The 27,824-nt window shown below is 55.8% G+C and overlaps 1 protein-coding gene across 1 annotated transcript in view; it reads left to right on the top strand.

The window, feature by feature from the left end:
• Positions 1-6,108: 6,108 nt before the first annotated feature.
• The window catches only part of ZNF423 (zinc finger protein 423), a 313,414-nt gene continuing 291,698 nt past the window's right edge, over positions 6,109-27,824 (top strand). The window contains exon 1 of the mRNA XM_012788967.2: positions 6,109-6,185. Within this exon, the coding sequence (XP_012644421.2) occupies positions 6,146-6,185 (40 nt within the window). The 5' untranslated portion in view covers positions 6,109-6,145. The remainder of the gene's footprint in view (positions 6,186-27,824) is intronic.

The raw sequence follows: 27,824 nt of genomic DNA, 5'->3' as shown, positions 1-27,824 counted from the left end.
CGGTTGACTGAGCTGGCGATGGCCGAAGGACTTGTGACCGGTCCTGGAGTTTGCATGCTGGAGCATCTTGCCTGACCATTCCTAGTTAAAGCTTACAAAATTGGGTATCTTATCACATTTATTAAACTGAATTTCTAATATGTTATTTCAAAATAAAAAGATTATACTGAAAAAAAAATTAAAGCGAATCACAATCATTGTAAAAGACATATTTAAGAGAAGAAAGCAGCAACTGAGCCCAAGTCAAGTGGGCTCAGGCTTGAGTGTGCCGCACACCCGGGCAGCTGGAGGTGGTGGGGTGCGGCGCTCGGCGCTGGGCCGGGAGTTTCAAGTTTTCTGAGGGTGTGAGTCCGTGGGGACCCTCCTGCTGAGTTGGTTTCCTTGCTGCCTTGTGGGTGTTCCCTGCAAAGACTGCTGACGCTTGAAGAATTAAATAATTATAATAATGATGATAAAATAGAAATGGCTTTCCCAGCTGAACAGAAACTGGAGAAGACAAGGAGGTTCCCACACCCGCCTTATTGTTTTTGGCACCATGCTCCTAAGGCCCCGAGAGGCAGATGTCTGGGCCTGCTCTGGCCTCCTTGAGTCGTGGTCATGGGGACAATGGGGCCCCTGGGGAATTTCAGGAGCATCTGCAGGGATTGCCCTCCCCAAATCATCAGGCTGAGGACCGAAAGCAGAGGAAGGAACTCTTTCCCTCTTGCCCCACTGCCATCTGAACCGTCAGAAGCCTCAAGACCAAGCCCCGTGAGGAGAACCCTAATGCTGCGAACACTGGTGCAGAGGTGGGGGTGCCTGGGCTGGTGGCTGGCGCCTGGTTAACAGTCATGGTGCCAGCCCATGTCCTGGAATATTCAACCAGAAGGCATGAGCACTGCTTCCTTAGTAGCCCCAGCACAGGCGTGTCCAGGAAGCTTGGATTCCACAGAAAGATGCACCATTAAAATAAAACAAAAATGCACAAAGCCTTCTCCATAGATCTAAAGAAGCTAGAACGCTTCTAGGAAGCAGGGGCACTGTCTGGCTCAATGAAACACTGGGGGTGAGGAGGGACTTACCCATGCAAGGAGGGGATTTGCAGTTGTGTGACTGGCATCTCTCTCTATTAATATGGTTGACCTTGGAGGTGGTGAAGGTGAGGGAGAGGGAAGGTAAGGAAAGAAAGTGAAGGCCTAACTACTACGGTCCTGTGGCCTTACTCTAGGCCAGACCGGCAGCACTTACTAACAGGAAATCCTCAGAACCATCTCATGAGTACAGTCTGTATTCCCATTTTGCAGATGAGAAAGTAGAGGCACCACAGAATCCCTTGCTAGGGGTCCAGCTAAGGCAACGAGGGAGGCTGGATTGGAAAGTGGATCACACTGGCTCCTAAATCTGGCTATGATTGCCTCCTTTGGCTCTTTGCCTAACCTAAGACACCTTCCCCTTAGGATCACTTGGCTCTTTCTTGCCCCAGGCCCTTTGCACACTCTATTCACTCGGTGGGGAGCTCTGTTCTTCATCTTCTTCCTTGAGTCCCTCTTTCTCCTCTTTCAGGCGCTCAGCCAGACCACCACTGCGACCCTCTGTTCTTTGGCCACATCTACACTGTATCTTTCCTTCCCAGAATTGATCAAAACTGTAATTGAATAATTATTTGTATGGCTATTTATTAAAAGTCAGCCTGCTCCCACTAAAGAACAAGCCTCAACAGGAAGGAACTGTGGTCCTTCTGTTCACTGTTTTGCCCTGTCTTCGCACACAGTAGGCACACAATTGGAAAGAAATGTTGAGTAAACAAATGCATGAACTAATTCCCTGGGGAAAGACCGGGGTCGCGGCGGATAAATCTCCCCTCCCCAAAATGCCCGTTCCTCATACAGGCTGGTGCAAGTTCTCCCAGTAGAGTGGGAGTCTCAAGTAATAAAACTGTAAACAAAAATCACTAATTCCACATTGTATGCCATTCAAGTGGCTGTTATCATTTAAAGGAAGCCTGTGTGTGCGTGCACCTGCGGGCTGGTGTGCGTGGAGGGCGAAGGCGGTCGCTTCCGCGCGCGCTGCAAACATCTCTCGGCCCACTCTGCGAACTCTGTAGGGATACTAGCTTAGAGGCCACAAAAGGAACCCTACTTTATTTTTCCTACTGCCTATCTTGCTTTTGTAGCCCACCAGACGCTCCCAGTCACCAGACTGCTCCCATGACGCCTGCCTCTTTTTGGAAATTCCAGCGAGAAGCCTCACTTGCTGCAGGGCTAGCGAAGCGCCCTGCCGCCGCGGGCGGGATGCTCCCCTCCCCCCGCCAGGCATGGCTTTGAGGGGCGACGCACGTCTGCGCGCAAGTCTACTTGTTCTCGAAACAGCAACTTGTGGTTTCTCTTGCGTTCATGATAGTGGCCCTCGACAGTTTACAGCGAGTTTCCACAGCCACGCCCGCTTCGCGGGGGAGGGCTGGCCAGAGGGCTCTTCCCACAGGAGCGGGGCCCAGACCCCGGGTCCCCCGCCAGAGGTAGGCAGGTGTGGGTATAAAACATCATCTGAAAAGGACCTCGCTTTGGTCCAAGGTCACCAGCCTGATGAGAGGCAAGGCACAGGTGTCACCCCGTGTGGCCGAGGCCCTTGGGGTCCGTGCTCAGAGGGGGAGGGGTGGCGGTGCGCGGAGTTCTGGCACTACTGGCTTTTTGCTCCTTTGAGACTTTCCTCAAAACAACATTTTTCTGGAAGGAGTTAAAAATGAAACAAGTTTCAGAGGAAGCGGGCCGGGCCGAGCCAGGCTGGGCCCAGGCAGAGATGAGGTCGGGCTCCCTCCGCGCACCCGACTGCCGGCGAGCGGGCAGACCGCGGAACTCGGCATGGGGAGGGGTGAGCGTCGGGACGCGAACGTGCGTGACGGCTACACCTGGGAAGGGTCTAAAAAACTTTGTGTGCAACTCCGGGACCCTGGTCCTCGCGGGTTAGTTCGGGGTGGGCTGTCGCCGGCCGATGCTGCTACCCCACCCGGGCCTCTGAGCCTCCCGCAGTTCCCCAGCGATGGAAAAAGGGTAGCGCCCTCCCTGTCAATGGCTCCCGCACACCCGCCCACCGCGCGCCTTCTGTCCGCCCTCCCTCCCGCTGGGCATGGCCCGCGGTCTCCAGCGCCCCAGAGAGCGTGGGCTGGGGACTGGGGCTGTTCTCCGCCCCTCCCTCTAGGAGAGGCAGCCCGCGGCGGGGGCGCCCCGGAGCCGAGGCCAGTCGCCCCCCCAGCGTGTGCCATCTGCCGCCCGTCAGCCTCTCTCCGCGGGCCTCGGTCCCAGGCGCCGGCGGGGTGGGGAGCGGCGCATTCGGCCCCTCCTCCCTGGCTCCTTCCCAGCGCCTCGCGGCCTCTAACCTCGCCTGCCCTTGGCACCCCTCTTGGGCTACCCCTGGCCATCCCTGGGCTTCGGGAGGCGGCTCCCATTCCCTCAGGGAGGGCAGGGATTTGGGACCCTGTCGGACGCACCAGCTCCGGAGGGCGGTGGCCGGGGTGGCAGCCCTAACCCGGAGAGGAGCGGCTCTCCGGGCGTAGGTCTAGTTAGGGGACGTTTCCGTGCTGGCCCTGGCCCCTCGGGGATCCTTGCTTTGCGTCTCCCAACGTCAGGTGTCCGCCTCGGCCTCGCGTCTCGCCCGTCACCCCACTCCACGGCGGAGGCGGCCCTGGGCGCGCTGCGCAGGGCCCCTGCCGCCGGCCTTTCTCCGCATCCTCCAGCCGCGCTCCCTCGCCGCGCAGTGCGGGGGCGGCATGTCGCCGGCAGTCCGCCCAGCGCGGGCGGGCGGCGGGAGGGCGGCGGGGCGCAGGCACCCTGCTCGGGCGGCGCCGCTGCGGGCCGGGCCGGCGCTGCTCTCGGCGGGCAGCGGGTTCTTCCGTGAAAGGTTGCCCCGGGTAACTCGTCTCCGAGGGGACACAGCCCTCCGCTCTCCAAGTGGCAACTTATCGATCCGCGAGATTGATAACCCAGGCGCCGCCCGCGCACCCGCTCTCTCGGCCTGGGCGCGCCGGCCCGAGGTGGCGCCGTCGCCGGGAGGGGTCGATGTCGCGGCTCCGGCCCCGGATCCGGCCGCCCGCAGCTAGTGGGGGAGGGCAGCTGCAAGGGCCGCGGTAGGGAGCGGCCGGGAGACCTGCCCCGGCCGGAGCCGCTCCCGGCCTGCCGGAGGCCGCGTCCACACTGGCCCGGAGCGGCGGGGGCGAAGGCGCCCCCTGGTGGCCGGGCAAAACGTGGTCGAAAGCGGCAGCTGCAGGGGAGGGGTGCTCCCTTTGCGGTCGTGGTAGAAGTGCGCACCGGCTCAAGAACCCTACAAACGCGGGCGTGGGGGCACACAGGGTCAGCGCCGCGGTGGAAGTTTGTTGGACGTGGGGCAGGGGTAGTCTTCGAACACGGACCGCAGGGCAAAGAGCACTGAGAAGGAAAAGCCAGGTCTGGGATATTCACATACGCGGGGCACGAGTCGCGGGTGGCAGTGCTGGGGGGCTCGCCTCACGTCGCTCCCCCGTGCTCCCACTTTTGCAGTTTGCGATGCTAATGCATCTCGGCGAGCTGGACAGCCGCAGGGGCCTCGCGTCTGTTCCCTCCTCCCACCCCCGGTGCCGCCAGCGCCCGAGCCGGGCCCGCGTGCCGGTGCGGTGCCCGCGCCCGCGCCGTGCCTGCCGCCGCCTCGGTCCGGGTTTTGCGGGCGGCCGGAGCTGTATTTCCAGCGCTGTCCATCGCTCGGTGCTGTTGGCCCTCTCTCCGTCTGATCCGAGCCGGAGCAGTGCGGGGCGCCCCACGGGATCAGAGCGCTCCCCCGCCGGGACTCCGCTCCTCACATCCTCCTGCTGGGACCCGGCTACATTTCCAGCCAAGCCTGGCTTTATTATGTGTCTCTGCAGTGCAGCCCCAGCAGCCGGATCGGGAGGAGGAGAGCCAGCGACCACAAAGAAGACAGGAGCGCGAGGGAGGCTGGCGGGCGGGCCGGCGCCGGCTGGAGCGTGGAGGAGCCGGGGCGCAGCCGCCGCCGCCGCTGCCCGGGAGGACGGGAGCCCGGCCGCCGCCGCCGCCTGCGCGTCCTCCTCCTCCGCCGCGGCCGCCGCCTCCCCCCTCTCCGAGCCCCTGGCCCATGGAGGCAGCTAGCGGGGCCGGCGACTTGGCACCCGCCTGGGGATCGGCTGCGCACCGCGCGCTGAGCACCGCAGCCCGAGGGCAGGCAGCGGCAGCCCGGCGCACGGGCTGAGCGATGCCCGGGGCACGGGCGCGCCTGCCCGCCGCCGCCTGAGCGCCCCCGCGCGCCCCTTCCTCCTCCGGGGGGCCGGCGCCGGACCGAGCCGAGAGCCAGAGAAGGGGGCGTGAGCCCGGGGCCCCGAGCCGCGGCTTCCGAGCCACTGCGGCCGTTTCGAGCCTTCCCTCCAAGTAGGCTGAGTTGAGGGACCCCCCTCCCCAACCATCATCTCAAACCAGGCGTTTGGGCATTTTTGAGCCATTAATATTATTATTTTTTTGTGTGCGGCAGGGGATAATTTGAAGGCTTTTTTTCGGGGGTGCTGAGCTTCCGCGCTCCTGACCGCCTCCCGGTCTCCACCCCTCGTGAGACCCTCTCGACTCCAGCCCGGTCCCCCTCCTCAGATGGGTTTATTGTGAGCTCCGCACCGGGCTGCGTGGCCGGACGCCTGCAAACTTTGCACAAAAATCCGGCAAGGGGCGGAGGAGGAGGAGAAGGAGGAGGAGGGTGAGGGTGGCGGTAGGGTGGGGGAGGGAGGGAGCGGGCCGCAGGGGCCGGGGGCCGGCGGGGGGTGGGGAGGAGGAGGGGGGCGGCTTTTTTTTTTTTTTTTTTTGCATAACTCGGCTCGGCCGAGTGGCCTCCGGACTCCCCGCGCCGCTGGGACCGCCGCTGGGACCCGGAGCCCCCGGCTGCCGCATTGCAACAGGCAGGGCCCCGGCGTGCCCCCCGGGCCTCCCCCCGCCCTCGAGCGGCCTCGGCCGGCCCGGGCCGCCCCCCCCAGGGAGGCCGCCCCGGACCTGCGGTCCGCTCCCCACAGCCGCCGACCCGGCTGCGAAAAAAAAAGTTTCCAAGAGGCAGGCGGAGGAGAAGGGGGAGAGGGGCTGCCCGGAGCGGCGGGGGGCGGCGGGGGGCGCCGGCCGCGGAGGGCGACGGAGCGCCCGGAGCCCCGGACATGTCCAGGCGGAAGCAGGCGAAGCCGCGCTCGGTGAAAGGTGAGCGAGGCCTGGCGGCGGCGCGAGCGAGCGGAGGGAGGGAGCGAGGGAGGAGGGACCGGCGAGCGGGCGGGCGGCCGGGGACCCGCGCGAGCGAGCCGAGAGAGGCGGAGGCGGCGGCGGAGGCGGAGGCGGAGGCGGAGGCGGGGGAGGAGGAAGCGGGAGCCGAGGCGGCGGCGGAGGGGCTCGCCGCGGACGGACGCCCTCCCCGCCCGGATCCTCTCTGGGCCCGGCGCCTCCGCCCGCCGGGGACCCGGGCCTGGGGGAGCCGCCAAGGGGCCCGCGCCGCCGCCTTCGTGCGGGCCCGGGGCCCGCGTGGCCAATCAAGGGGTGCGGGCCGAGTTGGCGGGGATTGCGAATCTCGGCGGCGGCGGCGGGCGGCAGGAGGAAGGAAGAGGACGGGCGTCCCGGAGGCCGGCAGCTCCGAGGCCGCCCTCGCTGGCCCCGGGCCGCGCCGGCTTTCTCCAGCCCCCGCCTCGCTGCCCGGGGCCGCGGAGAGCGGCGGGCGATGCCTGCGCGCGCCCCGGGCGTCGCGCCCCCGCCCGGCCTCCTGGCGCCCCCTCCCGCCCCCCGCCCAGGCCGTGCTCCTGGCTCGGGCCCCCGCACTTCCTGCCTCCTCCACCGAGGCCCACCGGGCAGGGAGCCTCCGCCAGGAGTTCATTGTCTGCTCCGCGCCGGCGGGACGCCGGGCCCCAGGGGAGCGCGTCGGTCGCGGTGCCTGCCCCTGCGCGGAGGGCGTCCGGATGCGACCCCGGGCACCCGCACCCTCTACACCCAGGCCGACCTCCAGTACCAGGTCTCCGGTTTGTGAGATGTAGATATAGGCACACACACACACACACACACACACACGCACACACACACACACCCCTGTTCGTCTCCATGCTTTGCTCCATTTCCACTGAGGGCCCCTGGCTGGAGGGGGACCCTGGAGAACAGAGGTCCCAGGGAAAGGCCGCGCCGGCCAGCGAGCCCCTCCCCTGCCCTCCTCTCTCCACCGGCTGGCCTTTCCCAGCCTCGCCTGCTGCTTTGTCCCTATTCTAGCCCCTCGGGTGGGTGACTGGCTGCCCGTCCAAGAAGGGGATGATTGAGGAGGGGCAGGATGAGAGCGGCTAAGCCTCTAGAGCCCAAAGTCTCGAGGCCCCTGTCCTGTCCCAACTCCCCTGATGACCTCTGGCTTGAGCCCAGTTCTGCTCTGAAAAGTTCATTTCCTGGAGGCTTGCGCGGGAAGGAGCTGGGGCCCCTCTCCCTTCCTGCCAGCCTTGCGCCTGGCTGGAATGGCTGGAACTGAATCTGACAAGGAGGGTCGTTAGACACCCATCATCTCTCTCCTGAAGTCCCGGAGAGCCAGGGGCACCCGTCCCAGAAGAGTCCCCTCCCTGCCTCCCTGCCATATCAGGAGGGGACCGGCTCAGTCCACACTCTGAGCAACTGGCCTGCCATAGCTCCATTTTTCCCTTGAGAGAAGTTGGTCCTATCCCGCACCCTGGCTGGCCTCCCCGTGGAGATACCCTGCTCCACAGAACAGGGGCTTCAGAGGGTGTTCTGATTGAGGGACAGGAAGGCAGAAGAGAGACTCCAAGAAGACTGGAAAGAAGGATAGATGTTTCTTCTGCTGCTGAGGGTTTCCGGGATTGAAATAATATTTGATTTCTTTTCTCTTTCCCTGGTCACTGCTCACTCCTTCAAGAGCCACTTGAGGCGGCCCAGAAAACATACAGAATTGGAATTTCTGGTTGGAAAACGGTTTTACATAACTTGGGCAGTTGATTTTGAGTTCAACCTATGTATGGGGGCAGATTTTTTATAAAGATGCAACTCTTGCTTACCAATAACCCCAGTCTTGTCCCCAGCCTCTTTAGTCAGAAGCATTGGGCACAGAAAGCAAAGGTAGGACAGTTTGCAGGGAACAGATGGGTGGGTGTTGCAGACTTGCTCTAACCGAATTCCAAAACCACTCCGGATCTCTAAGACTCAAAAATTGGTCTTTAGCCTTTCATGAAATGAGCCTTGAAATGACTTTTAATCAGTGCCTCTCTCTAAATGTATATGTGTGTGTGTTTAGCAGACAATTCGAGCAGGTTGTTGGGGAAAATACAGCAAAGTGGGAACAAGCCCAGTGAAGGCATTCTGAGGCTCAGTGTAGTAAATATCAACTGCTCAGCGCCTTTCTGCCCCTGGAATCTGAGACCTCCTGTTTCTCCCTAGGGCTCTTTGCATTTTCCAAAAGCAGCTGTAACCCTTGTCTCTCACCATTTTGCCTTTTATTGGGTCTACTGGGGTGCATGGGGTGGAGATGTGGCCACTTATCAAAGGAGGAACTAAGAGAAAAGATAATTTAAATAGATAAGCGTTACCCTAGGTGTTGGATTTATTGCTTTTCAAGAACAGCCCCTTCTCTCAAGCAATATTCAAAAGTGTGCGCTTGAGTGTGGACAGCTCCACACCAAGTGTTTGAAACGACAGGGTCTTCACCTTTAAAGATGCTTGAAGGTGCTTCTTAAGGAACAGCGGTGTCTTTTAAATTTTATTTTATTTTGCCTCTACTGCTGAGTGTCAGGGCTAATGTAGAGGCATTGTGGACTTCCCCAGCCTCGAGCATTCTGCTGTGAAAGTCGCTTGACTGTAATTTGTAATTGATCTCGGAAATGTGAAAGCCCATAGCAGGAAGGAAAGATAGAAATAAAACATTTTCGAATGGATGCTCAGAAAGTGTGATTTGAAAGCATAGGCATTGGTGCTTTGAAAATCAAACAGGCCTCTGGGGGGGTCTCATTTCCCACTCATGTATACAACCTCCCTTCTGGAGTGGGGTCACTTGTCCCCTCAGGATGTTTGTCCTTCTTTGGAAAACCCAGCTCACAGGGAGGACGCCCAGCAAATAGTGAAGGGTGCCGGGGCAGTAGGGCGGGGGGAGAATAGCTTCACTGGTTTTCAAAAGCCTTGTGATTTTGTGAGGAAAAAAAAAAAACAAACCCACAAAACCCAATAAACCCATAAATGTTACAAAAGTCACATTTTCTGACCGATTTTCCCTTCCTGCACCCTTCTCCCCTTTTTTTGTTTCCTGGTGGAGTGGTGTGGTAGCTGCAATGATTTGTTCTCTTTGATAATTTTGGCCTCGTTCTCCCTGGCCGTTCTCATCACGCTCACTGATGTTATTTCGGCTGATGATATCAGGTGGTTTGGTAAGGATTGCCTGGGCAGTTCTGTCTGTCACTCCACATTAAGGAGGCCTGCCCCCCGCACCCCAGCTTCCTCAGAGCCATGCAACAGCCTCTTCATTTATACAGAAAATTAATATATCTTTTTCCCAACCTTAGTTTAAAACTTTTGAACCATTTTAATACTGTCGATTTTCTCCATCTAGCAACTGCCTGTTAATTACAGTTCTTAAATTAATTAGCACTCAGGCTGTGTCCATGCACCCCCCCACCCCAACACCCAAACTGCCCCCAGTGACTTCTCTGCATTCCCTTCCCCCTGTTTGTCCTCCTCTCCTGCCAGCATGCAGCTCCTCCAAAGTCCATCTTATAAATTTGGTGGTATAGGGATTTGGGAACATTGTGTGTGTTTCCATGGAAATAATTGAGATGTAATAAATAGAGGCGTTCTGAGGTTACAGGTTTCTTGATTCAGCTGAGACCACACACAAGCGTAAATTGTTGAGGTTTGTTTGGCTAAATGTACATGATCTTGTAGGAAGCGCAAAACAAATCCTTTATAGGTTCTTTAGCTTTGTATGTGGATTGGGGTAGTTGACATTTAATCCTAATATTTAATCCCCCCATCCTCAATTAAGTTATTGATTCCCAGCTTTGAGAAGGACCCTTTTCATTCTAGAAAACATCCTTTATGTCTAGTAATTGCTGTTCAGATGCGTACACCTGTTTCCTTGCAAAAACTTAATAAGCAATAAAATAAGATAACTATGTGCCTCTGGCAGGAGAATCCTGCTAAACGTTTAACCATAAGGTGCCTAGTGTGCATTAATAATGAAAGGTGCAAAATGCCGGTGACTTTATAGTCCTAAAGTAACTCAGTAGAAGCAGCCAGCCCTGGCGATGTCGGGGCACACTGCAGCGTGCTAACAGAGGAGGAGGAGGGGAACCGCGGAAGCAGGAAACTGGAGCACAGCATCTTTGAGTACAGTGTTCCTAGCTGGAGACGAAAGGCTGGGGATCTGGTTCAATCTAAGAGAAAGTTGCAATAATTGCTGTATCGGTAGCCAACTCTTAAGCTAGTGGCTGTGGAATTCTTCCCCTGATGTAGGTTTTAATAGTCTGGCAATTAGATGCATTGATTTCTCTTAACTGTTCATTTGGATGTGTAAACGAAAGGAACCTACCACTGAGGCTGATGGTGCAGACATGCTGCCTGGCTCTTTGAAAAAGGCTGATTTAGGTGGTGTTGGTGGGCGTATATGATTTTTCAGGACTGTGTTGCGACCAGTTCCCTCTTCTTATAAAATTTCTGCCCATTTTGCAATGAAGTGAATGGTACCTGTGGTTCAAATTCTCTTTGAAAATAAACAACAGCATTCAGTTATGTCTGAAAAGTAAAGACATCCTTTTTTGCTGTAGATGCTTATAGAGTATTATCTCTGTCTTTGAGTGACTGGACTCAGTTGCATATTTTTTTTGGCAGATGATCTGTTGGGTACCAGAGGGTTAAGTCACAAAACACCTTGGGTTCTGAGTTCTAGAGAGTTCTTCTGCTGAGTGAGTTCTCTCTCCCTCCTTCTTGACAGTAGTTAGAGACTTGTGGCCTCCTAGACCCAAGTCAGTCAGGCCCTGAGTGGGTGTGGGAGGGCATCTGGGAAGGCTGGAAGGCTGTATGACTTCAGTGGCTTGGAAAGCGGATGGAAAATGAGCTCTCTTAAACATGAGCCCTCTTAACTTCCTGCTTCTGGGCTAGCAGTTTTCTGTGTCACCAACTTCTGGCATGCAGGCATCTAAAACTGTCTTATAGTAAGCAAGCGGAGGATGGCTACGTTTCCTGATAGCCCCATGGTTTTTGTCAAGGTGCGTGGGTGGTTTCGTTCACTCTTTGTTTGGGAGAGGTTGAGATGGACTTGCCTTTCCCACACCCTGGCTAAAGCAAAGCCCGGCGTTGTCTACTGTACACTGGTGTTTGCAAAGACTGTTATCGTCGTGTGTTGAAAACATTTGCACTAGATATCAGGGTTCCTTCATATCTGCAAATCTAGGGTAATTACAATAGAAGAATATCTTGAAAACTGTTACTGGGCTCCTCATTACTGTGAGTAGCTGGGAAAACCCTGATACAGCTTGGTTGATGAATTTGACAATTTCTGCAAATTCCTGTCAGTTTATAAGGCCATTCTGTGCATAGACGTGTTAGCTGGTATCAGAGTAGTTTTGTACCACAAATTGGACTAATTAAGCCTGGACTGGTTATATCCTGCTTGAAGTTTTTGGCGCTGGCTGTCAGCTCCCTCAGCCTCCGGTGGGAGAGGCAGGGTGGAGTGAGTGGGGAGATGCTGATGGAAACTTTTGATTCTTGGCTTACCTGCCGGGATTGGTGGCCGCCAGCGACTGAGGTTGTACACTTAGTAAATAAAAATACTTTACTGCTTTCAAGGAGCGCCAATTAGCTGATTGCTTCGTGTGGCTGTCTTTAAGGAGAATGCTGTTTTACCTATCTTCTTGTACAAAGGTTTGATTTTTAATGTCTTGTGAAAAGGATTCTCTTTGTCTTGATTGATGTCAGGAATAAAAGCATGATGGTAATATCCCTTTGAAAGCTATTGTATTGTCAGCCCTGGCTGACAGCGGGAGGGCCTCCCAGCGCTATAGATTAGTGCTGTGAAAACACTGACATTTTCTTTGTTGCGTAGCTGTTGTTCTACTTGCAAAGTCAATTACACAATGTGGGAGCTCGGTTACCGAGTTGACTTTGGAAGTAGCAGTGTCTTTCATTCTCTTTTTAAAGATATAATTTTCCTTTGTTGTTGTTGTTTTGTTTTCTTTCTTTCTTTTGTAACCTCCTTCCCTCTGGTTACCTCCTTTCCCTCACTACTCCCCCCCCCAAGAGTCTACACATATTAGCTAGACAAACACGCTTTGGTTTCAGTCGTGACAAGTCAAATTCAAAGATTGCTACATCATTATCTCCAAATTCTTTTACTCATTCACATTTCAGTCGTGTCTTATTGATACAGTGACTAAAGCAGCCAAGATACATAAAAACCCATCAAATGAGATTATGGTGTTGATAATCTCTTATCAAGTGGGTTGTTCTCTGGATCTGGGGTCATTGAGGTTGGCAAATTCGGTTCTTTTCTTTTCTTTCTTTTTTTTTCTGGAGAAGGCAACTGAGACTGGGCTGCACCAGGTTCCTGGGTTGATAGGATCCCTGGGAGCAGTTTTTTTTTCTACAAAAGATTTATAAGCATTTAGATCTCAGAGGCTGGGGCTGTTGTGTGTTGGATTCGGAATCCTGGATGACATGTCAAGAGTAGAGCGGGTCTCGAGGATCGTGTAATCCATCTTTCTCCATTGCGGGTGGCGCACTCGAATCAGAAGATGATCGCGTCAGGCGATGCGGTGTGCCTGTGCTGGGCACCGGGGGGCTCGGGAGTGATTCTCGTCCCCGTCTAAGTGTGTCAAGTCTTGCTGCTGGCCGGGAGGAAAGCCTTGATGTGCCCAAAGCTGCAAGTGGCTATGAGGATGTTTTTTGTGTACCCTTCCTCCCCCAGTCCTCTCTCCGTCCCCACCGTCTCCCGAAAGAGAAAAACCTAAATTCCTTAGTTCTCTAAACCTGGTCACCAGAGCAGCATCACGTTGGAGCAGCCGCTGCGTAGCGTCTTGCCAGCCCGGCCGCGGGGCGAGGAGATGCGCTGCCGTCACTGCCTCCAGAGGACAGGATCCCTGCGGAAACTCCGTCCGAGGACACTCGTTGTGGGCCCCCGAAGTTGTTATTACGAACCACCAGACAAGAGCCTATATTCGCCAGCAATTTGTCAGGACTAATTTTGTTTTTCTCCAATAATTGAAAATTAATGTCTTGAAGTGAAAGCAGATGTTCATGTCATCTTCTGAATTGGGCTATGAAATGGGGCTCTGTGGATGTGCTCACTAATTTCCCAGCAATTTCCCTGTCCTAGAGGATGGGGGTGCTGGGGCTGACATCCCCTCAGGAGCAGGGATTAGGGCTGGAGGGGGAACACATGAATGCAAGCATTTGCTTGGGCTGCGAGACTGGGAGAACTCACCGTCTGCGTAACAGGTATTTATTGAGACCATCCGAGGCATTATTCTGGGGAGCCTTGGTCTGGGGAGACGGTGGCTTCATTCGGCTGTCCTCTTCGTCACCATCATCTTTAGTAAAGCTGGTTAAGATTTTGCATTCCTGGGCCCCAACCCTGGAGATGCTCACCTGGTTTGAAGAGGGGCTCGGAACTCTTCATCCTCCCCTACTCCTGCTTTAAAAAATTTTGGTGAAATATACATAACATAAAAATGTACCATCATAATTAAGTGGCATGAAGTACATACGTGTTGTTGTGTGAGTGTCACCACCATGAACCTTCCATGTTTAGTTATCACTGACATGGCGGGGGGGGCTCCGCAGCCCGCCACTCTCAGAGGAGGCCATCGAGGTCCGGCACGCATTTTCCAGGCAGGCAAGAGAAACACAGGCTTAGAAGATGAGGTGACTCTCAAGAGCTGTGTTACTTCCCTTGCTCTAGTGGGAGAGGTGCGATTGTGTTGCCCAAGGCTAGGACAGGGCATGAGAGAATGAGGCTCCTTGGGGCCCGGTGGGGCGGGGGACAAGGGCAGAGGGTACTCAGGAGTTGTTGAGTGATCTGGTGACCATTCTCGGGATAAGAACATTTTTTTCTCTGTCCTTGGGGACACCATTCTTTGGGAGACTGAGCCTGGTTGGGTGGAGCTTGCTTGGCGGCCCGGCAAGCCAGATCCCTTGTGGCCCCACACCTGCCTGCCAGCATCCAGGCAGCCCCACACCCCAGCTCACTCAGCCCGGACACTTAGGCTGCTTTGTCTGTGGCCAGGAAAGGGGAGGAACAGCTGTTTGGGAATGGCCACTTACTTGCCTTGATTTCCAGGCCTAGGGCACTGACCATGTTGGGCCTGTAGGTCTAGCTTTGAGACTCTTACACTGTTCTCCTGTTTGGAGGCGCTACGAAACTTTCCTCCCACTTTCTCTGTAATTGAAATTTGCCCTTTCGTTACCTGGGCATGAATTATTTTTTGCAGCGTTGTCATTCGTTATCCTGCTGTGAGGTTTATCTCTTTCGTTGATCCTAATTAAATAAAACATACTGTTCGCTTAACTCCTGTTGCACTGATTTTTACCTGCCTGAAGGCAGAGTGATGGCCATCTGGGCTTGGTTAGGGAGCAGGGTATGGCTGGATACGGGGTGGTGGTGGCTGCCACATTCAGGCTGGGCAATTGGGCAGCTGTACCCTGTTGGCTGGGGGCTGCCAGACCTTGGAGCCACCAGCAAAATATATTTTATTTCTGGTTCCTGAACAAGAGATGTGGCTTTGTCCGTAGCCCCATGGGGCTGCAGGTTTTTGAACTTGGGGAGAGGAGAGACAATCGCCAGCTCCAGTGGGTCCCCTGGGAGAGGGTGAGAGAGGAGAGGCAGGCTCCCAGAGGCGGGGAGGTGGAAAGAGGGCAGGCTCCCGTCCCTTGGGGTGGAGGTTACAGACTGTTGGGTTCTCTGGGGAGCAGCGGGCAGTGCACGTGTTCCCAGTGCCCAGGACAGCCTCTGCAGATGCCCTGTGCCCTCAGGGGGAGTGGTCAGCGGGGCACAGCACACCTGTCAGGAAAATTCAGGCCTGTACTATTTTTGCCTTTGAACCTCTCAGAATCCTGAAACCACAGGTTGAAAAGGTACCTTGGAAGTCACTTCATTTGAACTTTCTTGGGTGTGGCATCCTTAGTTGCATCTGGCCTAGACTTACACGCGTTCATTCTCAGGGAGCTCACTACCTCGATGGCACATGTGTGCATTTTTAGCTTGAATTTCACATGCTAAGTTGCAGTGTACATTGCTCCTGGGTCCACCTCCTGGGGCCACAGAGAGTAACTCAACCCCCAGGCCCTCGAGCAGCCCTGTTGGGAGTTGGTGGAGCTCGTCCTGCCTTGCTCAGGGGGAGGCTCTCATTGTGGGGGGCAGCCTTGTGTGGGCTTCCAGGACCTGATATTCATTCATAAATGGCCTCAATCTGGGCTTCTAAAAGGATCATCATGTTTTAGAAAGTGATTTCTTTTTTTTTTTTTGAGACAAGTTCTTGCTTTTTTTGCCCAGGCTAGAGAGTTGGGGCATCATCATAGCTCTCTGCAGCCTCCTGCTGCTGGGCTCAAGGGATCCTCCTGCCTCAGCCTCCCAAGTAGCTCGGACTACAGGTGTGCACCACCACACCCGGCTGATTTTTCTATTTTTTTTTTGTAGAGATATGGGGGATTCTTGCTCTTGCTCAGGCTGGTCTTCAACTCCTGGCCTCAAGCAATCCTCTTGCCTGGGCCTTCCAAAGTGCTAGGATTACAGGCGTGAACCACCGCACTGGCCTTAAAAAGGATTTCTTGAAAGGGTAAATGTGTAGATTGTCAAGGGAGTAAATATGAATGGGTGAACAAGTGAATGGGTGGGTAGTAAATAATGACTGAATACTGAGTGAATGAATTCACAAATGAATGAGAGAGTGAATGAACGAGGAGGTGAACCGACAGGGAGCACGGACTAGGCCGGTGAGGACTTGGGCGCGCTGCTGGCATCAGTCTTTGATGGCCTCTCTTGCAGATGAGGGGGTGAGAGCTGCTGCAGATGGGCTGCTGCCCCCCGCGTATGGCCCTGGGGCTGGGAAAGGCTTGCGCCCTTCTGCCTTCATTCTCCCGTACTTTGTGCGTGAGGCCGTAGCTACAGTGTGTCAAGGGCTTTGTGCTATGTGTTGTTCTAGGCCTGTAAAACATTCCTTTTAAAACGAGAAAAGCAATATGAGAGTTTTGTGCTAATTTTAAATAAAACAATGTTTAAGTCAACATACTCCCATTTGCCCTACTCCCATCCTGCCACCCTGTGTCAGGCTCAGAGTGGGCGTATTTGACCGGCTCCTTGCTGGCCAGGGACCTCAGTTCAGCCATTAAGTGGCCTTTGGGCCCCAGGCGCTTGGAATGGGGGCTGGAGAAGCAGGCAGGAGGGAGAAATGGGACGAGCTGGCAGGGGGACCTGCCAGCCACTCAGAATAGAAAAGGGAGACCCTATTCTCCCTGAAGGTGCGAGTCAAGATTGCTTTATTTCTCTCCTTGGGGAGGGGAGTGGGTTGGAGAAAACTGTGCTCTGGGACCTTGGGCAAGACAGTTCCCTTTCTGGGGCTCACTTTCCCTGTCTGTGAAATGGGTTGGAACTAGTAGGATTAGCTACATGCCTTAAGTTTCCAATCCTAGTTGGGGGCACATTAATATCATTTAAAGAAATAACATTATCTGGGCCCCACCAAAGATTAAATAATCAAGAATTTTTGAGGATGGGGCCCCTGGTCAGGTATCTTTTTAAAGCTTCCTGGGTAGTTCGAATGTACAGCCCAGGTTAAGAACCTTAGGCGACAGCACCACGTGAGTGTCATAGATCTGCTCCGTCTGTGTTAGCCGCCTAAGGAGCTCCACAGAGTGAATGTACCAGGATTTCTTTGCCATCCTCTATTGGTGGACATCTAGTTGCTTCCACTTATTTGCTGTTATAACTATTTCGCAGTAAGCATCCTCATTTATGAACCTTTGTGTTCTCGTTTGAGTGTTTCTCAGGCTAGATTCCTAAATTGGTGGGTCAGCTTGTTCACTTGAACCATTTGATAGATATTTCCAAATTGCTCTCCATGAGGGCTATATTCACTTTCCCTTCGGTAATAGTTATGAATGCACGTTTCTCCTAATCCTTGCCCACATACCATGTTTTCTTTTTTCTTTTTCTTTCCCCCACTTTTCTTTTTGCCCATCTGGAATTCACACATTGTTTTAATTTGCACTTCTTTAATTATTAGTGAAGCTGACCATTCTTATGTTTTTAGACCGTTTTTCTTTCTTCTTCCAGAAGGGACACTGCAGTGGGTGTGGAGCTTGGGGTATGGGCATTTCTTTCCCTCAGTGAACTCTTTAGTTAAGTTTCCCCCCCTCCCTTCCATACATCCGTCCTTCCATCTAAATCCTGAGCGTCTCACCCAGATAAGGCTCAGCCTGGCCTTCTAGGAGGATGCAGAGAAAGCTAAGTGGAGGCCAGGCCCCCAGGGAGCCCACAGGCAGGATCCCTGGGCCAGGCAGGGTCCCTGGGCCAGGCAGGGCAGCCAAGATAGAGGTGCAGGCTTAGGGCTAGAGGAGGGGTGGGAGAGGTCCGAGAGGATTCCTTTTGATTGGGGGAATCAGGTAAATTCTGGAAGAGGGGTTACGTTCTGTTTGGGCTCTGAAGGATGTAATCACAACACCAAGAGCAGTTAACATCTAATGAGCATGCCTTGTAAACAGGACTGGACTACACACTCCATCGGCAGTATTCCATTTAATCTTGACATCATTGTTGACTGCTTAGCCCTCACACTTGGTTTCTCTTGGGCAATAGTGGATCTCAGAGATGCTCAGCTGAGTTCCTTTTTCTTATGGATGGTCAGGCTTGCCTAGAGAGGGCAAGTCAAATGCAGAATTGTGACTGCAACAACAAGGGCCGGGATGAGCTGGGGGATCTTGCTGCTGCCATTGTCCCCGGCTAGGGGCTCCCTTGGGAACAACCTGGGACCCCCAAGCTTCTGGAGTGTGGGGGGTGGATTCCAAGCAGACAGATCTGGGCTTCCACTCCTGCGTCCCCACATCCTTGCCATGTTATTGGTGAGGTTGTTTCTTTTTCTGTGTAACAGGGCTCCACTCCCAGAAGAGCAGTGAGGATGAAGTTTCAGGTGAGGAAGAGCTTTGTAAAACCAAAATGGCCATATTGGTGAGGCTTTAATCTGTCACCTGCTGCCCCTCTTGGAGACACCAGATTGTGAAGGAGTCTTGCCTCCCTCATATCCCCCCCCCACACACACCAAAAGACAACTGCCCTTTTCAAGGCTCCCTGGCCAGGCACAGGGAAGGGGGCTGTGTGGCAGGGCGTATGCCCAGAATGGGTGTGCATATGTGTGTGTGTGTGTGCTTGGGCGCGTGTGTATGACCCTGTATGGGCGCCTGTGGGTATGTTTGTGCATGTGCATGTGAGTCTGTGTGTGTGTGTGTACTGGTGTGTGCACGTGCATGCATGCCTGAGTGTGTGTCTGTGTGTCCATGTTTTGCAGGAGTCTGTGCGTGTGCATGTGTGGTTATGTGTGCGGGGGGAAAGACTCCTGTCATTGCTTGCTTGGTTCAGACTCTCAGTACAATGGCAGAGAAAATGCACATGGGTGGTAGACTTTGTTCATGAATGTATTTTATATGTATTCATTCAGATATTTCTGGAGCACCTACTATGTGCTGAGTGATGTGTTAGACCTGACCCCATAAAAAGAAAGAAGCAAGTCAGTTGACCGTTTATGAAGCTGTGGTTGTGAGGGTGGGAAATGAGTTTATATTGGTGTTCCCCAAAATGTATTCCAGGATTTTGTTGATGTTCCACCGAAAAATAATTTTTTTTTCCTGTGGCCAAATGCATTTGGCTAACAGTGGATTAATCACAATTGAAAGTTTCTACAGCCTTCATGGTTTTTCAGAGCCTTTAAAATGCTAATGTGGAACTCTGAGAGATGTTAATAATTTGTGATTTCCAAATTTATTTGATCACTTTTCATGGAATCTTCTCATCTGGGGCATGTTTTGTGTTTCAAGGCTTTTAGGGTCTGCGATCATTACCTTCTGGTTATGTGTTCATTCATTTGTGTTCATGTTCATTATATTCGTTCATTATATTTATGTTCATTCATTCACATATGTTTACTGAGCACCTTACTATGTGCCCAGACACTGAGATGCTGAGGCCACAATGGTGAACAGGTAGAAGTTTATTCTAGTGGTACTGGGGGGACATTTACAAGCACATGAGTCAGGAACATCATTTCTGTTAAGCAAAGCAGGTGGGATAGGCAGGGAGTGGTGGAAGCTGTCAGACAAGGCCATGCTGGAGGTGACTGTTGAGCCCAGGTGGTGAAGGGATTCTTGGGGTTCCTGAAAGTCTGTCTGGCTGAAGCTTTGGTGGGGCTAGGAGGTGGCAGTCCTTCTCTGATCCTCTGCCTCCGTACCCTGGGAGGACCCACCCCTGGCTTGTTCCTCTTCAGAGGATCCCCAGGGCCTTCCTTGGGGAGTCTGTTCCATGGGGCTGTTTCTGGGTCCTAATCTTGCCCTGGGAACCTCAGTGGCAAGGTCCCCCTACTCCCAGACATTCTGGCCTATCTTAACGTAACCCGGCACAAGTCATGGGCAGGGCTTAGGGGAGCCCTGCCCGGCAGAGCCCAGAGCCTGTCTCGGGGACGGCGATGTTCCCAGCGCCTGGCACTGGACACGCTCCCACCCCCATCTGACAGATGGGGAAATGAGGCCAGAAGGCACCCACAGCCCATTTCCTCAGAGGCCCGGCCCAGAATCCAGCCCTTTCCCAAGCCAGGGCTGTGACCTGAGGCTAGTGGGGTGGAGGGAAGCATCGGTGTGGGGGCAGTGAGATTTTCCCGATTTTCCTGACGGGAGCCGGGAATTGGAGCCTCTCTGCTGCGGAGTTGCCTTGTAGGGTTTGGGTCCTGGGAGATGAGAGGAGGGGATGGAGAAATGATGGGGGAGGCCGGAGAGGGGGTCAGGGGTCTGAGAGGAGGCAGCGAGGGGGGCAGCTGGTTAGGAGGTTGGGGTGCGGATGGGAAAGGGGACGGGGAGAGGCAGAGGAGGGGGCCTCTGGGAGCTTCCCGCCTGGCGACCCCAGCGAGCAGGCGGCGCTTGGGAAGGAGGCTCGTCCGGCCCCTCCGGGGCCCTGTCTGCGGGCCTCGCGGGGCGGCCGGGACCCTTTGAGGCCGCGGTGCTGGGAACGCGTCGGGCCGCCCGGGCGCAGGAACCCGGCCGGCGGGCACAAAGCGGCCGCGGCGGGGGGCCGGCTGGGAAGGCGCGGGCCGCTGGCTCTCTCGCTCTCGCCGGCGTCACCAGGACTCGAGTGCCCGGCAGGGCGTGGAGCCCGCCCCTGGCTGGGCCGCGGGTGCCCGGCCAGACGTGCCGGCCAGACGTGCGCCCTCGGGGAGCCCTGGGGCGCTGGGCGCTCACTGGCCGTCAGCCTTGGGGCGGGCTGGAGGGGGCCATCGAGGGCGGGCCACCTTCGTGATGAAAGGCAGCGTCAGCGGGCGGTCGCACTTCCCGGGTGCCCGGCGGGACTGTGCTGGGCGCTTCACGCTCAGTTCTTTCAAGCTGCGCAGGGGCTCTAGAGGCGGCACCGTGCTGATCACCCCATTTTACAGCGGCGCAAACTGTGGCACAGGGAGGTACATTGCCCAGTGTCCCACGGCTCAGGCGAGTCGGCATTCCAGCAGGCCCTCCCCGCGTCTTGGTGCCCAGGCATGCCTGGGTGGCTGCACGCGGCCTGGGAGCGCAGCTAGCAGTGACCTCCACAGTTCCAGGAATTACAGAGGAGATTTACAGGCAGATTTGCAAGCAGATCTGAGTCCCAATTCTGCTGTTTGCCACTTAAAATTCACTCACTTGATGGCTACTCTCTGGTTTCATTCATTTGCTGAGGGACATTTCTGAGTCCACGCTGGGTCCCTGCCTTCAGGGAGCCTACAGCTCAGTTGGGGGCAGGAGGCCAGGAAGACAATAAAGAGAAAACAGTTCCACCAATATGTAATTTCTCATCAAGCGACTGCCCTGGCTGATCTAGCGTCCTCCCGGGAGGCTGTTGCAGAGAAGGTGATGTGACAGCTGGTCCAGGATGACTAGAGGGGACTGCAGAGGGAGGGGATAGTCCCCTTTGGCTCTGAACTCCTTCCCCAGGCCTGCTTCCCCTGCCTCGGGCCCTGCTGGTGAGGACCTGGTGGGACAAAATCTGGGGGAGTTTTGAGTGTGACATCTGGAGGGTCAGGGGCAGTGCTAGCCGGCTCTCCTGGAAGGGCTGGAGCAAGGATGAAGGAAGAGGCACAGTGGGGTAGTGGAAGAGATGGCCGGGCGTGGGTGGCATTGTGGGTGACCTGCTGTGTGTGCACACCGCGTGGAGGGAGCATGGTCCTCCCTGGGGAGTCCCCAGGGCAGCCCCCATGGGCCTTGAGCTTAACACCTAAGGTGTGCACAACCTCTGTTCTGTGCGGTTCTAGAAGTTGTAACTGCCACCTCCGAGGACCCAGGGAGTAGGTGCAGGGGGTGTCCCTCCCCATTTACCAGACGGGGAAGGGAGGTCCAGAGAAGCCGACAGCCTTGCAGAGCCTGTGTCCAGCTGGCAGTCCGGCTGCGCAGTTCCAAGATCTGCGTATCCCATGAAGAGACGCCCTGACCCCTGGTGAGCCAGGACCTGGGGCTTCCTCTGCATATTGTTAGGGTTGGAGGTGGCGGGGAGATGCTGACACTCCATCACTGTCACCCAAGTCCTTGAGCCTGGCCTTCCAGACTGAGCTGCCCCTGAACCCCAGATGCCCAGCCAGGCCAGGGAGAACACAGCTGCATCCACAGTTCCGTGTGGATTGGGCATCTGAAGGGGCTTTATCCTGAATTTCCTGTCTCCGTTGGCTCACAATTCCCATTGCTCAGGCTCTCTCCCAGGAGAACGTGGAGGCCTGTCATGGGTTCTCAGGTCTGAGCTCATTTTCCTACTTGGACGTGCTGGGCGTGGTCCGACCTATCCCCAGACCTCTCTGTGCATCCTACCTTGCCTTACTTTTATTAGGAGAGTTCCAAGGCTGCTCTTCTCTGTGGAGAGAGATTCAGAGGGGTGGCAGGAGGGGATAAGGACATTTATGGGTAGTGCTTATTGGGGTTATTGTGTGCCACGCTGAGTGCTTACACGCATCTTCTCAGGAACCCCTCGATAGCTCGGTGAGGTTGGAACCATGATGTTCACCATCCTGCAGGTGAGGCAGCCTTGAAGGTCATCGTGAGGTCCAGGCTCACACTTCACAGTCAGGCTGCCTGATGCCGTGGTGCCTGCCAGGGTCACTCCCAGGGCCACCTTCTACACACCTGGTGAGCCAGAGCTATCCTGGACCCCTTCCCCAGGAGCTCCGGGCAGGCTGCGAGGCACACCCATAAGCAGCTCTGAACTCTGAGGCTCGTAACACCATGTTCCCACTCAGGACCCAGCTGGGGACCATGCCCCCACTCTTAGACGCCCCCGCCGAGGCCTGCTTCTGAGGCTCACTTGGGGAAGAAGCAGTGTGGATAGGTTGGGAGTGGGAGGATGAGGCCAGGTCCTGGGACATTTGGGGTGGGTGGTAGGCTGTACCTGGTTCCGGGTTTCTTGGGACCTGCACAGCCAGCAAGGCCTAAGGCCCAGCCCAACTGCCAGCCCAGCCCTCTGTTCTGCTAGGTGGGAGGTGGTTGCTGTATCTGGGGGTTTAGGGTGGGAGTCCTTCCTTCTACTGTGTTCCTCTCTCACCCCACCCCCACCCTTTCCTCCAAGGCCCCAGGAGTCCAGCTGGCTCAGCCAGGAATCTTGGATGTGGCTGTTGGGGGTGAATCCCTTGTCCAGGGATTCAGGACAGGGTCCAGGGCCTGGCCTGTAGGTCTGCACCTTCTGCCCGGCAGCATTTTCATCCCCGGGGCTTGAGTGGGCCCGTGGGTGTGTGCCTCGCCCCAGGCCGCTTCTCCAGGCTGCCCTTCAGCCGGCATCCCATCTCCTGGGAGCCCAGGAGTGGCAGTTCCTCTTCCCCTGTCTTCTGAAATCTCACTCCCTGGGCACCGGACCCTTTGCATTCTCTGCCCTGCACCCCCCTCCTTTGCTGGCTTCCTGGAACCCAGGGACCCTGGAGGTTTCTGGACCATATCAAGTTGCCTGGGTGGTTGTTTCCTTTTTTTTTTTTTTTTGGGCCATGCCGGGTGGGGGAGCTGGGGAGAGAAGCTGATGACTGGACTGGGGCCAGCGGAGGGTGGAGGCTGCCCACCAGCCCGTGTCTCCCTGGACCAGACTGCAGCCCCCCAGCCCCGTCTCTGAGGGTCCTGGGGCTTGGCTTCCCGTCCTGGTTGGGGAACAGCCCTGTCTGCCATTTCCTGCCTCCCTCCTTTTCATTTTGCGCCAGACTCCCCAAGGACACCTCCTGGGGGACGTGGGCCCACCCTAACCCTTCTCCCCGGTGACTGGGCCTCAACTTGGCCTTGTACCACCACAGTCCTGCAGGGCCTGGGCCCAGGATGGGGTTGGCTAGACTTCTCCCCAAACTCTCCAGACCCCACCTCCTGGCTGGACAGCTGGGCCTCAGCTGGGCCCACCTCCAGGTCTGAGCCAAGGCCCAGAGCTGACTGAGCTCGCTCCTCACAGACCCCTTGGATAGGGGCCAGTGGGTGTGGGGGCTCTGGAAGGGGCCGAGGGGATGGGGAAAAGGGAGCCCCCAAGGCCAGGGAGTGGGAGAGAGGACAGGACCAACCTTCTGGGGCAGAAGCCAAGGCCAAAGGACCCCCAGAATAAATTGGGAGGTGATTTTGAGACCTGCCTCCAAGTCCTCAGCAGCCCCTCTGCTGCTCTGCCCTGGCCCCCAAGGCCCACTGCACACATGGTTTTGCTTTTCCAGGCATCCTCCCCTGGTCCCCTCCCCCGGGTGCCTTCTGGAGCTCCTTGGCCCCTCCCCCAGCCCTCCTGGGCCCCCTCCTTCCTCCTTGACCCACTTTAGTCCCCTGTTGCTGGGGGAGGGGAGTGCGCAGCCGGCGGCTCTGATCCTGGCTGCCTCCCCCAGCATCCCTCGGGGCGGGCTCTGGATGGAGCCAGCAGGCTGAGCCGGCTTGCCCCAGGGACTGGCACGCAGCGTGCTCCGAGTGGCAGCCTCCCTGCCCCCTCCATGGACAGACAGCTCGGACAGCTGCCCCTGCCCGGCCCCTGGGAGGCCCTGCCAGGCCCAGGCTCCAGTTTCCCCCAGCCCCAGGGAGCAGTGGCTCCAGGGGGCCCTCCTGCCGCACTCCTTGCAGAGGCACTTCCCAGAGGGGGTGCCGGGCAGGGCCAGGCCCAGCCTCCGCCCATTCTTCCCCCAAAGCTCTGCTGGAGAGGCTGGAGCGGGGTCCAGTCCTTTGTCTGCTGCTGTCTGTGTGCCTGCGGGACTCCACCAGCCCTCTCTGGGCCTCTTTGGACCAGATCTAACCGTTACTGAGCATTATTGTGTTCCGAGGGCTCTGTTAACCCTTTTACATTTATGATCTCACTGTGTTGTCACAGAGCTGTGGACATGCTTTCTTAATCCACTTTTTCTTTTTTTTTTTGAGACAGAGTCTCGCTTTGTTGCCCAGGCTAGAGTGAGTGCCGTGGCATCAGCCTAGCTCACAGCAACCTCAAACTCCTGGGCTCAAGCAATCCTCCTGCCTCAGCCTCCCAAGTAGCTGGGACTAGAGGCATGCGCCACCATGCCCAGCTAATTTTTTTCTATATATATTAGTTGGCCAATTAATTTCTTTCTATTTATAGTAGAGACGGGTCTTGCTCTTGCTCAGGCTGGTTTCGAACTCCTGACCTTGAGCAATCCGCCCGCCTCGGCCTCTCACAGTACTAGGATTACAGGCGTGAGCCTCCGAGCCTGGCCCTTAATCTGCATTTTAAAGACAGGGCAACTGAGGCACAGAAAGGGGAAGCAGCTTGCCTGAGGTCACACAGGCTGTGCCTGGTGGCAGCACAGGGTTTGAGCCAGGCCAGTCTGATGGGATGATTTTTCTTCTCTGTCACATTCTTGCATGGGTCCTGGCACTGGCGCTGTTAACTCTTCAGGGACTACTGCGCAGCCTTCTGAGGACTTAGATCCTCCCCCACCCCAGGCCATTCACTCTGTCCTGCGTGAGTGTTGGCTGGGTCCCCAAGCCTGCCGCCTGCCCCATGACAGGCTGTGGGAAGTTGAGGCCCCAGCCTGCCCTGCTGGGAACACACCCCCTCCTGAGTCCTGGTCCTCGGTCCAGGGGCCTTGACCCCAGCCGGGCGCCCTGGCGAGCGCCACCCCAGCAGAGGGCGAGTCTTGGCTTCCAGTGCTGCCAGTTGCGGGAGCCAGGAGCAGCCTGGGATTTCCGCATGCCCCCTACCCCCCTGCCCGCCCAGCCCTGTCCCCCTACCTGCCCCCAAACAGATGCACAGTACCTGGTGGCAGGGCCCTGAGGGGCTGCTCAGATTTGGGAACCAGTGCCTCCCTAATCTACCCGTTTGGGCCTGGACATCTGTCCGTCCTCTGGGGCCCTTTTCATTGCACTGTCATTGTCTTGCTGAATAAAGGGGGAGTGGGGGCGGGAGGGGCTCTGGGAGCCAAGTCAGGACATCTTTTCTTATTTGACTAATTTCCTCAGTCAAATGTGTCTTGTGATTAAACATTTTCTTAGCGTGCTTGGTCAGGGCCAGGCCGAGTTTCTTTTCATAAACATTGGCAAGTGAATTTAACAGCCCTGTTTGTATTAGCTGGAGGTTTCATTTGCATAGTGATTGTTCTTATGAAACAAAATAATCGCTTGCAGTTTATGAAACTGTATAAATACCGGGGTCTGGCGCTGGGCGCATGCGCAGGCCTTTCCTCCTGCACATAAATCCATCCTGTTTGGGGAGGAAATTCGGGCTCCAGGAAGAGCCAAGTGCGAGGGTTTTCTCCGCAGAGCAGAGCGGTGTTTCCCTGGCTTTGGGCCTGGGCTGTGGGTCCTGCCTGTGGGGCGGAGCTTGCCACGGCAGCCCAGCCTTGCCTGGGGTGTGTGAGCCTCAGTGCCAGTCGGGGTCCCTGGGGAGGGGCCGCGCCACGGCAGGGGCGGGCGAGGAGGAAGGCTGCACACCTGATGGCCCACTCATTTACGCTGCCCTTCCAGCCTTTTAGATGAAGGTTGCAAACCCAAGGCCTGAGGCTGACTGTTGCTCACAGCTATGTTTTGCTTGGCTTGCACTGTGTTTAAAAGAGAGAAATCAACATTGAGAAATCTGGAGATGTCACCGAAAAATTCAGATCTCTTCCTTCTCTTTCGTGCCAGTGGGCAGGTCTGGTTCTGTGAGGTCCGTGGGGGATTTGGGGTTCTGCTTGTAGTGGGTCTCCTCTGTTCACCCTGTGTCTTGGAGCCTTGAAGCTCAGTTGGGTCACAGGGACCCCTTGGGGTGTCCTATTCTGACTGTGATGATGGCGCACCTTCCTCCCACACCCAGCCCAGGCCCTGCCTGTTTGAGGAGCTGTTACTGGGCCTGCTGGCTCTGCCCCAGTGCCGTGGGCTCAAGCCCAGCAGATGTTCCCATTGGCCAGGGACGGACATTTGGACAGGGAGTCATTTTGAGAGGTCACACCCTTGTTCCCAGGAGCTAGCCTTTGCTTGGAACATCCTGGGCTTTGCCTTAGTGGCTCCCTCTAGAGCCCACGGCCCCAGAAGACAGGTGTCTTATGGTCGCAGAGTCTGTTTTTCAGACTCAAGTGGCATCTCCCAGCTTGGTCAGCTGGCTTGGCCCAAATTTGGAATCTACTTATGTTGGGTGGACCCAACCTGTCCATTAAAGGAATGGTTTGACCAAGGGTCAGACCTGCAGTTGGATTTCTAGCTAAGGAATGACGCCTGCCCACACCCCAGATGACAGGCCTTGGCAGCCAGGCCCTCAGATATTTGGTTGCTTTTAGGGAGCGTCCCTACTTTATAGGAGGAAGAGTCAGAGATGACAGAGTAAGCAGGTGACCGATTAATGCTGACAACTTCTTCACTATGCAGAGCTCTGTCCCATAGCTGGGTGTCTCAGGTGTCCCTGGGGCAGCCAGCCCTGTGGGCCCAGTGTCCCTCCAGGCCTTCATCATGGATAGCCAAGGTTAGAAACCATGCTCGGGGCTCTGTGTCCTTTACACAGGGGTCTTGTGTTATACGCACAACAGCTCAGATGGCAGTTATATTATCCCTATTTTATAGGTGAGGGAACTGAGGCTCTGGGGCCCAAGGTCACACAACTGCCCAAGGTCGCACACCTGGTGAAGGATTAGAGGAACTGAGATTTGAACTCAGGCCTCCTGGCTCAGGAGTCTGCCCTCCTAACCCTGACGCCATATGCTTTCACTTCCTTCAACTAGAAAATTGGTAAAATGAACCCATCTCTTGGGGATTCTTGAGGGCAAAGATAAAACAAGCAAAGAAAGATTTCACTGTGACCTCTAACCTCTACTTATTCCAGCAGACATGCGGACTCAGGCATTTTGAAGTTCCTTTAACTCTCTATTACTGGATGGTGTTGTTAAGCATAACTCTCCTCTTTTAATCTTTATGATCTGTACTTTGGCCATTTGACTGCCTTGGCCAGGATTTCCCCCTAGGCTCCTGAGGTTGTGGAATTCCCCTGGGGAGACGGTTGTGTCTCTGATAGTTGGGGCTCCTCTTGGCAGGGAGTGGTGCAGAGAAACCTGAAGGGTCTTCTGGAAAGAGGAGGAGCAGCAGTCAGGGCAGGAATCCAGTTTTGGTGGAACTGGCTGGCTGATAAGGGATTGTATCAGTTGGGATGTTTTGGGCTGCAAGACATGCAATCCAAGTTCAGAACAGCTCAAGCATAGGATG

The sequence above is a fragment of the Microcebus murinus genome, chromosome 20 (assembly GCF_040939455.1).
Source record: "Microcebus murinus isolate Inina chromosome 20, M.murinus_Inina_mat1.0, whole genome shotgun sequence".
Taxonomy (NCBI): Eukaryota; Metazoa; Chordata; class Mammalia; order Primates; family Cheirogaleidae; genus Microcebus; species Microcebus murinus.
The sequence above is the reverse complement of the archived record's forward strand: the minus strand, read 5'-3'. Positions and strand labels throughout refer to the sequence as shown.